The sequence below is a fragment of the Coregonus clupeaformis genome, unplaced genomic scaffold (assembly GCF_020615455.1).
Source record: "Coregonus clupeaformis isolate EN_2021a unplaced genomic scaffold, ASM2061545v1 scaf2198, whole genome shotgun sequence".
In the NCBI taxonomy this organism is placed as follows: Eukaryota; Metazoa; Chordata; class Actinopteri; order Salmoniformes; family Salmonidae; genus Coregonus; species Coregonus clupeaformis.
Window position 1 is genome coordinate 67,501 of NW_025535652.1, and position 12,500 is coordinate 80,000.

The following is a 12,500-nucleotide window of genomic DNA, read 5'->3' on the forward strand; positions in this document are numbered from 1 at the left end:
AGGAGAGAGAGAGGAGAGAGATGAGAGAGAGAGGAGAGAGATAGAGAGAGAGAGAGAGAGAGAGAGAGAGAGAGAGAGAGAGAGAGAGAGAGAGAGAGAGAGAGAGAGAGAGAGAGAGAGAGAGAGAGAGAGAGAGAGAGAGAGAGAGAGAGAGAGAGAGAGAGAGAGAGAGAGAGAGAGAGAGAGAGGGGGAAGAGAGAGAGAGAGAGAGAGAGAGAGAGAGAGAGAGAGAGAGAGAGAGAGGGGGAGAGAGAGAGAGAGAGAGAGAGAGAGAGAGAGAGAGAGAGAGGAGAGAGAGAGAGAGAGAGAGAGGAGAGAGAGGGGGAGGGAGAGAGAGAGAGAGAGAGAGAGAGAGAGAGAGAGAGAGAGAGAGAGAGAGAGAGAGAGAGAGAGAGGAGAGAGATGGAGGTAGCGGAGAGACGTCTGAGATCCCCAGAGATTGGAAAGCTGACACTCTAGTTACAGACCTATATCCATCCTGCCCTGCCTTTCGAAAGTATTTGAAAGTCAAGTTAACAAACAGATCACCGACCATTTCGAATCCCACCGTACCTTCTCCGCTATGCAATCCGGTTTCCGAGCAGGTCATGGGTGCACCTCAGCCACGCTTAAGGTCCTAAACGATATTATAACCGCGATCGATAAAAGACAGCCTTGGTTTCTCCAATGACAGCCTCGCCTGGTTCACCAACTACTTCTCAGATAGAGTTCAATGTGTCAATTCGGAGGGCCTGTTGTCTGGACCTCTGGCCGTCTCTATGGGGGTGCCACAGGGTTCAATTCTCAGGCCGACTCTATTCTCCGTGTATATCAATGATGTTGCTCTTGCTGCTGGTGAAGCTCGGATCCACCTCTATGCGACGACACCATTTTGTATACATCTGGCCCTTCACTGGACACTGTGTTAACAAACCTCCAAACGAGCTTACAACACTCCTTCAGTAGCCTCCAACTGCCCTTAAACACTAGTAAAACTAAATGCATGCTCTTCAACAGAACGCTGCTTGCACCCGCCCACCCGACTAGAATCACTACTCTCTGCGGGTCTGACCTAGAGTATGTGGACAACTACAAATACCTAGGTGTCTGATTAGACTGTAAACTCTCCTTCCAGACTCACATTAAGCATCTCCAATCAAAAGTTAGATCTAGAATCGGCTTCCTATTTCGCAACAAAGCCTCCTTCACTCATGCTGCCAAACATGCCCTCGTAAAACGGACTATCCTACCGATCCTTGACTTCGGCGATGTCATTTACAAAATAGCCTCCAACACTCTACTCAGCAAATTGGATGTAGTCTATCACAGTGCCATCCGTTTTGTCACCAAAGCCCCATATACTACCCACCACTGTGACCTGTACGCTCTTGTTGGCTGGCCCTCACTACATATTCGTCGCCAAACCCACTGGCTCCAGGTCATCTATAAATCACTGCCTTAGCCTTACCTTAGCTCACTGGTCACCATAGCAACACCCCCCCGTAGAATGTGCTCCAGCAGGTATATCTCACTGGTCATCCCCAAAGCCAACACCTCCTTTGGCCGCCATTCCTTCCAGTTCTCTGCTGCCAATGACTGGAACGAACTGCAAAAATCTCTGAAGCTGGAGACTCTTATCTCCCTCACTAACTTTAAGCGTCAGTTGTCAGAGCAGCTTACCGATCACTGCACCTGTACACAGCCATTCTGAAATTAGCCCACCCAACTACCTCATCCCCATATTGTTATTTATTTTGCTAATTTGCACCCCAGTATCTCTATTTGCACATCATCTTTTGCACATCTATCATTCCAGTGTTAATACGAAATTGTAACTATTTTGCACTATGGCCTATTTATTGCCTTACCTCCATAACTTACTACATTCGCACACACTGTATATATATTTTCTGTTTGTATTTTTGACTTTATGTTTTGTTTTACCCCATATGTAACTCTGTGTTGTTGTTTTTATGGCACTGCTTTGCTTTATCTTGGCCAGGTCGCAGTTGTAAATGAGAACTTGTTCTCAACTGGCTTACCTGGTTAAATAAAGGTGAAATGAAAAATAAAAATAAAAGATGGAGGGGGAGAGGAGAGAGATGGAGGGAGTGGAGAGAGATGGAGGGAGCGGAGAGAGATGGAGGGAGAGGAGAGAGATGGAGAGGGAGAGAGAGAGGAGAGAGATGGAGGGAGAGAGGAGAGAGATGGAGGGAGCGGAGAGAGATGGAGAGAGAGGAGAGAGTGAATGAAAGATACAAGGGTGTTGGGAAAATGGAGAAGATGCATGAGGAGAAAATAGAGGGGTGGAGAGTTGGAGAAGGAAGAAAGGAAAATGGAAGAAAAGAGCTGTGAGGAAATGAGAGGTGGTAGAGGAGAAGAGAAAATTAGGGATATAGGGACAGATAGGGAGGACAGATGAGAGGGAGTGAGGGAGGACAGAGGAGAGGGAGTGAGGGAGGGAGGGGACAGAGGAGAGGGAGTGAGGGAGGACAGAGGAGAGGGAGTGAGGGAGGACAGAGGAGAGGGAGTGAGGGAGGACAGAGGAGAGGGAGTGAGGGAGGACAGAGGAGAGGGAGTGAGGGAGGACAGAGGAGAGGGAGTGAGGGAGGGAGGGGACAGAGGAGAGGGAGTGAGGGAGGACAGAGGAGAGGGAGTGAGGGAGGACAGAGGAGAGGGAGTGAGGGAGGCAGTGGAGAGGGAGTGAGGGAGGACAGAGGAGAGGGAGTGAGGGAGGCAGTGGAGAGGGAGTGAGGGAGGACAGAGGAGAGGGAGTGAGGGAGGCAGTGGAGAGGGAGTGAGGGAGGACAGAGGAGAGGGAGTGAGGGAGGCAGTGGAGAGGGAGTGAGGGAGGACAGAGGAGAGGGAGTGAGGGAGGCAGTGGAGAGGGAGTGAGGGAGGCAGTGGAGAGGGGGTGAGGGAGGGAGGGGACAGAGGAGAGGAAGGGAGGGGACAGAGGAGAGGGAGTGAGGGGAGGCAGAGGAGAGGGAGTGAGGGAGGAGGGGGACAGAGGAGAGGGAGGGAGGGGACAGAGGAGAGGGAGTGAGGGAGGGGGGGACAGAGGAGAGGGAGGGAGGGGACAGAGGAGAGGGAGGGAGGGGACAGAGGAGAGGGAGTGAGGGAGTGAGGGAGGCAAGTGGAGAGGGAGTGAGGGAGGCAGTGGAGAGGGAGTGAGGGGACAGAGGAGAGGGAGTGAGGGAGGCAAGTGGAGAGGGAGTGAGGGAGTGAGGGGACAGAGGAGAGGGAGGGAGGGGGGGACAGAGGAGAGGGAGTGAGGGAGGGGACAGAGGAGAGGTAGTGAGGGAGGGGAAAGAGGAGAGGGAGTGAGGGAGGGGAAAGAGGAGAGGTAGTGAGGGAGGGGAAAGAGGAGAGGTAGTGAGGGAGGGGAAAGAGGAGAGGTAGTGAGGGAGGGGAAAGAGGAGAGGTAGTGAGGGAGGGGAAAGAGGAGAGAGTTAGAGAGACGGGGTCAGAAGAGAGGAATGGAGGGAGGAGCGAGGAGAGGAAATAATACATGAAGTGTGATGTCATCCCTCTGTTCTATATTAAAGAGATGAAGAACTCTCTCTCCTCTTTCTCTCTCCTCTTTCTTGTTTAAGTGTTTTTTCCAATGTGCACAGGGACTTATATAACAGAGAGAGAGAGAGAGAGAGAGATAGAGAGATAGAGAGAGAGAGAGATAGAGAGAGAGAGAGAGAGAGAGAGAGAGAGAGAGAGAGAGAGAGAGAGAGAGAGAGAGAGAGAGAGAGAGAGAGAGAGAGAGAGAGAGAGAGAGAGAGAGAGAGAGAGAGAGAGAGAGAGGGAGGAATGTGTGGGAGATTGAAGTGGGTTTAAGATCCAGAAGTAATATTTAAACATTGGCACGGGAGTCTACAGGGTGTGTGTATGTATGTGTCAGTGGCGGTCAGAGATTGCTGCCCAACCTTACATCACTACAAAGAGGACATTCTCCGGATTAAAATGGTGTCTGACTTTAAAAAATCTAAATATACAAAGGGTCTTAAGATCTACCAGATGTTTATATATATATATATCATTGGTGGTCAGTGCCGTTTTTAATGAGCATGGCCTTATTTCTATTACAGCATAGTGGATGACTGTCATTCATATTCCATTCACCCAAACTCAATGTAACATCAATAGGTTTAGGCTACTACATGATACTAACATTTTCCCTGTACCCATCATGAGGTTGCTACAACCTAGCCTATGAATGAAAGTTTATAACGTAGGTGCACAGGTCTTGCACACCCTTGCCTGCATCTAGCTTATCTAGGGTGTAATCATTAGTCCAACAGTTGCAAATGAGAGTTTCTATTGGACAAATGTAGGTCTTTTTTATCCCTGTTTCATTTGCTTCTGTTTAAGAAAATTTTTCAACAGAATGAATACACCCTGATCACGCGTAAACACAGTTCACTTTCATAGCAGCCACGTTGTATTCCTCCCTCTATGCACTCTCCTCCTCTCACCTTTTCCCTTCGTTTGTGGACTTCAATGCACAACACATCAGCTGTATGTGACCAGGTGAAAAAACCTTTCCAAACCATGTCATAACCGCTACACACAGTCTATATCGTTGTCCCCATATTAGCTAAAGTAATGTCCTAGTCAACATAGCTAATAGAACTAACGCGTTAGTAAACCCGCTACAATCATGCGGTAACGTTACAGTGTACAGTCAGTAAGCAGTTTAGCAGTTACACCGGCGGGCCCGGGTGGCAATAAATTAATAAAATCAAAAGCTTACCTTGACTTGGAAGAGTTCCAGTGTTGTGTTGGATAGTTATAGCCAGCTAACTAACATAGCATCCCTCTGTTTGAGCAGGGTGTTTCAGTAGGCTAAACTAGCCAGCTGCAATTGCTAGCTAAGTAAGTGAAACTCAAAGCGAAAAAAAAATACAATTGCTCTCTCTCTCTCTTTCTCTCTTGCTTCTCCTACATTTTTGAAGAAATTAATTTGTTGAAAACTGTTCAACTATTGTCTTTCTCTCTCTTTTAGTCAACTAATCACCACATGTTATTCACTGCAGGGCTAGCTAGCTGTAGCTTATGCTTTCAGTACTAGACTCATTCTCTGATCCTTTGATTGGGTGGACAACATGTCAGTTCATGCTGCGAGAGCTCTGATAGGTTGGAAGACGTCCTCCGGAAGATGTCAAAATTACTGTGTAAGTCTATGGAAGGGAGTGAGAACCAAGAGCCTCCTAGGTTTTGTATTGAAGTCAATGTACCAAGAGGAGGACGGAAGCTAGCTGTTCTCTGGCTACACCAGGGTTCCCCAACTGGCGGCCCATGGACCAAATTTGGCCCGTGGGTGGTTTTATTTGGCCCACCAAGTTTTCTGAGCCAAAAATAATAATACTTTTTTTAATACTTTTTTTTTTGGTTGGGCATAATAGACTGTAAAAACACCAGGAAATCAGCTCTAAGTGATTTTATTTTGAGAAATCTGTTCCCAAGTATTCCCACACATAATAGAGAGACACGTGATCGTATACAAATGTAAACAATGTTTGAAATGATTATGTTTTAGTCAAACATTATATCTGTTTTGTCACGTTCGTTCATGAACGAGAAGGACCAAGGCGCAGCTTGATATGCCAACATGTTTATTAAACGAATAAACACAACGACAAAACAATAAACTAACGATACGTGACGTCCTAAGGTACACACAACAAACCTCACACGGAACAAGATCCTACAACCCACTAGTGCCAATAGGCTGCCTAAGTATGGTCTCCAATCAGAGACAACGAGCTACAGCTGCCTCTGATTGGGAACCACACCGGCCAACATAGATCTAGACATACTAGATCTAAACATAGAAAATACAACATAGGAAAACACAGCAAGGAAAATACACACCCTGACTCAACATATAAGCGTCCTCTGAGTCAGGGCGTGACATGTTTGGGCTACTTGCGGTCAATTTACAGTCTCCCAAATTATTTGTAATTATGTTCCGGTCCCCCGACCATCCGCTCAAGAAGAAATAGGCCCGCGGCTGAATCTAGTTGATGATCCCTGGGCTACACCATGGTGCCGCCCTACAGAGTGCAGTTGAGGCTACTGTAGACCTTCATTGCAAAAACAGTGTGTTTTAATCAATTATTTGGTGACATGTGAATATATTTAGTATAGTTTTATCTAAAAATGATAACTTTTATAATGTTTAAACTTTAAAATGAAATTCACTGAGGAGGATGGTCCTCCCCTTCCTCCTCTGAGGAGCCTCCACTGGTGTGTTTGTGTGTGTGTGTGTGTGTGTGTGTGTGTGTGTGTGTGTGTGTAGTAAGATAGTGCTACTGTTCTCTTCTTAACTAATTGAGTGTCACGGTTCTCTAAGACCGAACCCAGAAGCAGACCAGGACAAGGTGAGTTGAACGAATGAGAGTGTTTATTTACAGATAAAGATGCAGAATAGTCCAGTAGACGGAGCGGGTGGCGGAGATGAGTAGGTGGTGGTGAAGTAGCAGATGAACTGATGGCACGGCAGGGGGTTGGGTGAAGGTTCCGGGAGAATGATGTTTATGGCTAACGATCCGGCAGGGAATGGATGTTAGGCCAGAGCCTAAGAAGGGTGATGATCAGGACCAGGTGTGCAGATTGCTGATGGGATGCAGGCGCGAAATCAAGAGAGCTCCCCGAGCGTCCAGAACCCTCGGGAAACTGGAGATCACGAACATAAAAACTAGTCCACAGACAGGACCCGACTCAGACTGCCGGGATCGTTACATTGAGTATACCTCCTCCCCAGAACACATCACTTCATCACCTTTCATCCAGAGCTAGAAATACCCCACACACCACACTAGCACCTAGCCTCATAGCCCTCTCAATGTTCTCATTCTAGAATGGAACTGCCCCAGTGTTCTAACAATTCCATTGGAACTGCCCCAGTGTTTTGACAGTTCTATTGGAACTGCCCAGTGTTCTGACAGTTGTATTGGAACTGCCCAGTGTTCTGACAGTTCTTTTGGAACCGCCCAGTGTTCTGACAGTTCTTTTGGAACTGCCCAGTGTTCTGACAGTTCTATTGGAACTGCCCAGTGTTCTGACAGTTCTTTTGGAACTTCCCAGTGTTCTGACAGTTCTTTTGGAACCGCCCAGTGTTCTGACAGTTCCTTTGGAACCGCCCAGTGTTCTGACAGTTCTTTTGGAACTTCCCAGTGTTCTGACAGTTCTTTTGGAACTGCCCAGTGTTCTGACAGTTCTATGGGAACTTCCCAGTGTTCTGACAGTTCTTTTGGAACTGCCCAGTGTTCTGATAGTTCTTTTGGAACTGCCCAGTGTTCTGACAGTTCTATTGGAACTGCCCAGTGTTCTGACAGTTCTTTTGGAACCGCCCAGTGTTCTGACAGTTCTTTTGGAACTTCCCAGTGTTCTGACAGTTCTTTTGGAACCGCCCAGTGTTCTGACAGTTCTATTGGAACTGCCCAGTGTTCTGACAGTTCTTTTGGAACTTCCCAGTGTTCTGACAGTTCTTTTGGAACTTCCCAGTGTTCTTACAGTTCTATTCATCTGATGAGACAGTCCTTTGTGACACTCAAAACGAGAGCCTAGCCGAAATGTAGAATTTAAAATAGAAGGGAGGTAAATAGAGGGGGATGAAGAACAAGAATAGACCATTCAAAGATATCAGAATCCCTAGGCAGCCATTTTGGATCTCCTCAACAACACAACATCCCTGAAGTGAAGTCCCTCTATAATAACCACACAGATTAAGAGGAACTTTCATTGCAGCCTCTTCGTTTCCCCTTCAACCCTGTGTATCCCTATGGGGGAGGGAATATGGGAGCACACAGATAGCAGCTGGGCTCATAGGGCTCTGGTCATAAGTAGTGCACTATATAGGGGATAGGGTACCATTTGGTGATTCCCTCTGGCTCATATAACTGGAGCTAACAGTCTGCTCTAGCCCCTTTGGTGTGTGTGTGTGTGTGTGTGTGTGTGTGTGTGTGTGTGTGTGTGTGTGTGTGTGTGTGTGTGCGTGCGTGCATTAATTATGGATAGCTAGACCCACACACTGCATCTGTCTGAGCAGGTGGCCGTCCAGGCTAAAGCAACCGCAGGCAGAGCTGCACAGCATGATGGAAAGGTGGTTATGATAGAGAGAGAGAAATGGGGGAGGAAGAGGGGAGGAGGTGGATAGAGAGAGGGGGAGAAGGAGAGGAGAGAGAGAGGACCAGGGAGAGGAGAGAGAGGACCAGGGAAAGGAGAGAGAGGACCAGGGACAGGAGAGAGAGGACCAGGGCGAGGAGAGAGAGGACCAGGGAGAGGAGAGAGAGGACCAGGGAGAGGAGAGAGAGAGGACCAGGGTGAGGAGAGAGAGGACCAGGGAGAGGAGAGAGAGAGGACCAAGGAGAGGAGAGAGAGAGGACCAGGGAGAGGAGAGAGGGGACCAGGGAGAGGAGAGAGAGAGGACCAGGGAGAGGAGAGAGAGGACCAAGGAGAGGAGAGAGAGGACCAGGGAGAGGAGAGAGAGAGGACCAAGGAGAGGAGAGAGAGAGGGCCAGGGGGAGGAGGGAGAGGACCAGAGAGAGGAGAGAGAGAGGACCAGGGAGAGGAGAGAGGACCAGGGAGAAGAGAGAGGACCAGGGAGAGGAGAGAGAGGACCAGGGACAGGAGAGAGAGGACCAGGGAGAGGAGAGAGAGGACCAGGGAGAGGTGAGAGAGAGGACCAAGGAGAGGAGAGAGAGGACCAGGGAGAGGAGAGAGGACCAGGGAGAAGAGAGAGGACCAGGGAGAGGAGAGAGGACCAGGGAGAAGAGAGAGGACCAGGGAGAGGAGGGAGAGGACCAGGGAGAGGAGAGAGAGAGGTCCAGGGAGAGGAGAGAGAGGACCAGGGAGAGGAGGGAGAGGACCAGGGAGAGGAGAGAGAGAGGACCAGGGAGAGGAGAGAGAGGACCAGGGAGAGGAGGCAGAGGACCAGGGAGAGGAGAGAGAGGACCAGGGAGAGGAGAGAGAGGACCAGGGAGAGGAGAGAGAGGACCAGGGAGAAGAGAGAGAGAGGACCAGGGAGAGAGAGAGGACCAGGGAGAAGAGAGAGAGGACCAGATAAAGAAGGAGGAAACTGTTAGCGGCTTTAGTCTGCCCACAGCACCACCTAGAAACACCATTCCAGATCTGCATATATAACCTTGATCAATTCAATCTGAGAACAGATGGACCGTCTCAACTATACAGTCCACAGAGAATGGCCACATAGACATTAAATAATCATCACAGATATCTATAATTCTAGATCAGCTCACCTGAGGGACATGATCTTCAATGGATGGATAGATGAACAGACAGACAGACAGACATAGAACTATATTTCTAGATCAGCTCACCTGAGCGACATGATCTTGTATGCGTCGGGCAGATAACATCTAGTATTCTCCATCTGTGCTGGGTCCGAGTCACAGATCTTGTCGTCGGTGCGTCCGTAGTTGGCACTCTCGATCATGATGACGTCTGTCCCCGGGCAGCGCAGCTCGATGGGGTACGACTCACAGGACAGTTCCCTACGAACCACCGCCATGGGGATAGGGGCTCGACTCACCGCTGCATAGGGGGAGAGAATATATACATGTAAATATACACACACACACACAGATAAACGTGTACACACACACTCTCTCTCTCTGCTTCGACCCTGGCGTTAGTTACATCTTGGGGTGCTCGGTATATATGTCTGCTTTGTTGTTGTTGAGAACTTTAGAATCCACTGGTAGTACTGAGAACAGAATGCGCTCACTCTCATGTTGCTCTCTGAAAGCCTTCTCTCTCTCTCTCTCTCTCTCTCTCTCTCTCTCTCTCTCTCTCTCTCTCTCTCTCTCTCTCTCTCTCTCTCTCTCTCTCTAACACACACACACACGCTTGTACACAACAAAAGCAGAGATACCTGCATTTAACACAATACTACCATTCCTGACATAGACCTGCACGCTACAGTGTGTTAGACACCCTCTAGATCAGTTGTCTCTCAGCCTTAAGGCCTGAAACAATAAGAAATAACAAGATATAGATATTTGTGCCCAAAGAAAAGGAGAGAAGAAGAAGAGAGAAAGTGGAGAGAAGGAGGGAGAGAGAGTGGAGAAGAAGGGAGAGAGAGGAGAGAAGGAGGGAGAGAGAGAGGAGAGAAGAAGGGAGAGAGAGTGGAGAGAAGAAGAAGAGAGAGAATGAAGAGAAGAAGAAGAGAGAGAGTGGAGAGAAGACTGGAGAGAGGAGAGAAGAAGAAGACAGTGAAGAGAAGACTGGAGAGAGGAGAGAAGAAGACAGTGAAGAGAAGAAAAGAGAGAGTGGAGAGAAGAAAAAGAGAGAGAGTGAAGAGAAGAAGAAGAGAGAGAGTGGAGAGAAGGGAGAGCGAGTGGAGAGAAGAAGAAAAGAGAGAGTGGAGAGAAGAATAAGAGAAAGAGTGGAGAGAAGAAGAAGCGAGAGAGTGGAGAGGAGAAGGGAGAGAGAGTGGAGAGAAAAAGGGAGAGAGAGGAGAGAAGAAGAAGAGAGAGAGTGGAGAGAAGAAGAAGAGAGAGAATGAAGAGAAGAAGAAGAGAGAGAGTGGAGAGAAGAAGAAGAGAGAGAGTGGAGAGAAGAAGAAGAGAGAGAGAGAGAGAGAGAGAGAGAGAGAGAGAGAGAGAGACACACAAAGAGAGAGAGAGAGAGAGAGAGAGAGAGAGAGAGAGAGAGAGAGAGAGAGAGAGAGAGAGAGAGAGAGAGAGGGGGGGGGAGAGAGAAGACTGTGAAAGACAAGGAGTGTTTCTGATGTATTTTTCATCATCAACTCATGGAGGTAAAGTAGTGGAGGCAGTCACCCCATTTAACCTACTGGCAACGAATCTACTGTATGAATCTACTGTATGAATCTACTGTATGAATCTACTGTATGAATCTACTGGCAATGAATCTACTGTAAGAATCTACTGTATGAATCTACTGTATGAATCTACTGTATGAATCTACTGGCAATGAATCTACTGTATGAATCTACTGTATGAAACTACTGTATGAATCTACTGGCAATGAATCTACTGTATGCATTTACAGTATGAATCTACTGTATGAATCTACTGTATGAACCTACTGTATGCATTTACAGTATGAATCTACAGTATGAATCTACTGTATGAATCTACTGTATGAATCTACTGTATGAATCTACTGTGTGAATCTACTGTATGAATCAACTGTATGAACCTACTGTATGCATTTACAGTATGAATCTACAGTATGAATCTACTGTATGAATATACTGTATGAATTTACTGTATGCATTTACAGTATGAATCTACTGTATGAATCTACTGTATGAATCTACTGTATGAATCTACAGTATGAATCTACTGTATGAATCAACTGTATGAATCAACTGTATGAAACTACTGTATGAATCTACTGTATGAATCTACTGTATGCATTTACAGTATGAATCTACTGTATGAATCAACTGTATGAATCTACAGTATGAATCAACTGTATGAATCTACAGTATGAATCAACTGTATGAATCTACTGTATGAATCTACTGTATGAATCTACAGTATGAATCTACTGTATGAATCTACTGTATGAATCTACTGTATGCATTTACAGTATGAATCTACTGTATAAATCTACTGTATGAATCTACTGTATGCATTTACAGTATGAATCTACTGTATGAATCTACTGTATGAATCTACTGTATGAATCTACTGTGTGAATCTACTGTATGAATCTACTGTATGAATCTACTGTATGCATTTACAGTATGAATCTACAGTATGAATCTACTGTATGAATCTACTGTATGAATCTACTGTATGAATCTACTGTATGAATCTACTGTATGCATCTAATATATGCATTTACTGTATGAATCTACTGTATGAATCAACTGTATGAATCAACTGTATGAAACTACTGTATGAATCTACTGTATGAATCTACTGTATGCATTTACAGTATGAATCTACTGTATGAATCAACTGTATGAATCAACTGTATGAAACTACTGTATGAATCTACTGTATGAAACTACTGTATGAATCTACAGTATGAATCAACTGTATGAATCAACTGTATGAATCTACAGTATGAATCAACTGTATGAATCTACAGTATGAATCAACTGTATGAATCTACAGTATGAATCAACTGTATGAATCTACAGTATGAATCAACTGTATGAATCTACAGTATGAATCAACTGTATGAATCTACAGTATGAATCAACTGTATGAATCTACAGTATGAATAAACTGTATGAATCTCAAATAATAAAATAAAAGGGTTGCTGAAGATGATAATACAAAATCAAAATGGAAACTAAACTGTTATCTAAACTGTAGTCATAGAAACCAGATGGACAAGGTCCCTCACAGCTATGTACTGTTAATGCTCTTTACTGTAGTCTTCATTTCCACATTCACAGATGAAAAAGAAGAGAACGCAAAACATTGGTGACATGACAGGCTTTCAGTGACAGTTAGACATCTTAAAACGTAGCTACTGTTGACTGTCAAAACATTGGTGAATGACAGGCTTTCAGTGACAGT

The 12,500-nt window shown here is 46.1% G+C and overlaps 1 protein-coding gene across 1 annotated transcript in view; it reads right to left on the reverse strand.

Moving 5' to 3' along the window:
* LOC121559060 (adhesion G protein-coupled receptor L3-like) overlaps positions 1-12,500 on the reverse strand; it is a gene marked incomplete at its 3' end in the record, with an annotated part of 80,242 nt that overhangs the window by 64,383 nt on the left and 3,359 nt on the right. The window contains exon 2 of the mRNA XM_045219256.1: positions 9,318-9,531. Within this exon, the coding sequence (XP_045075191.1) occupies positions 9,318-9,531 (214 nt within the window). The remainder of the gene's footprint in view (positions 1-9,317; positions 9,532-12,500) is intronic.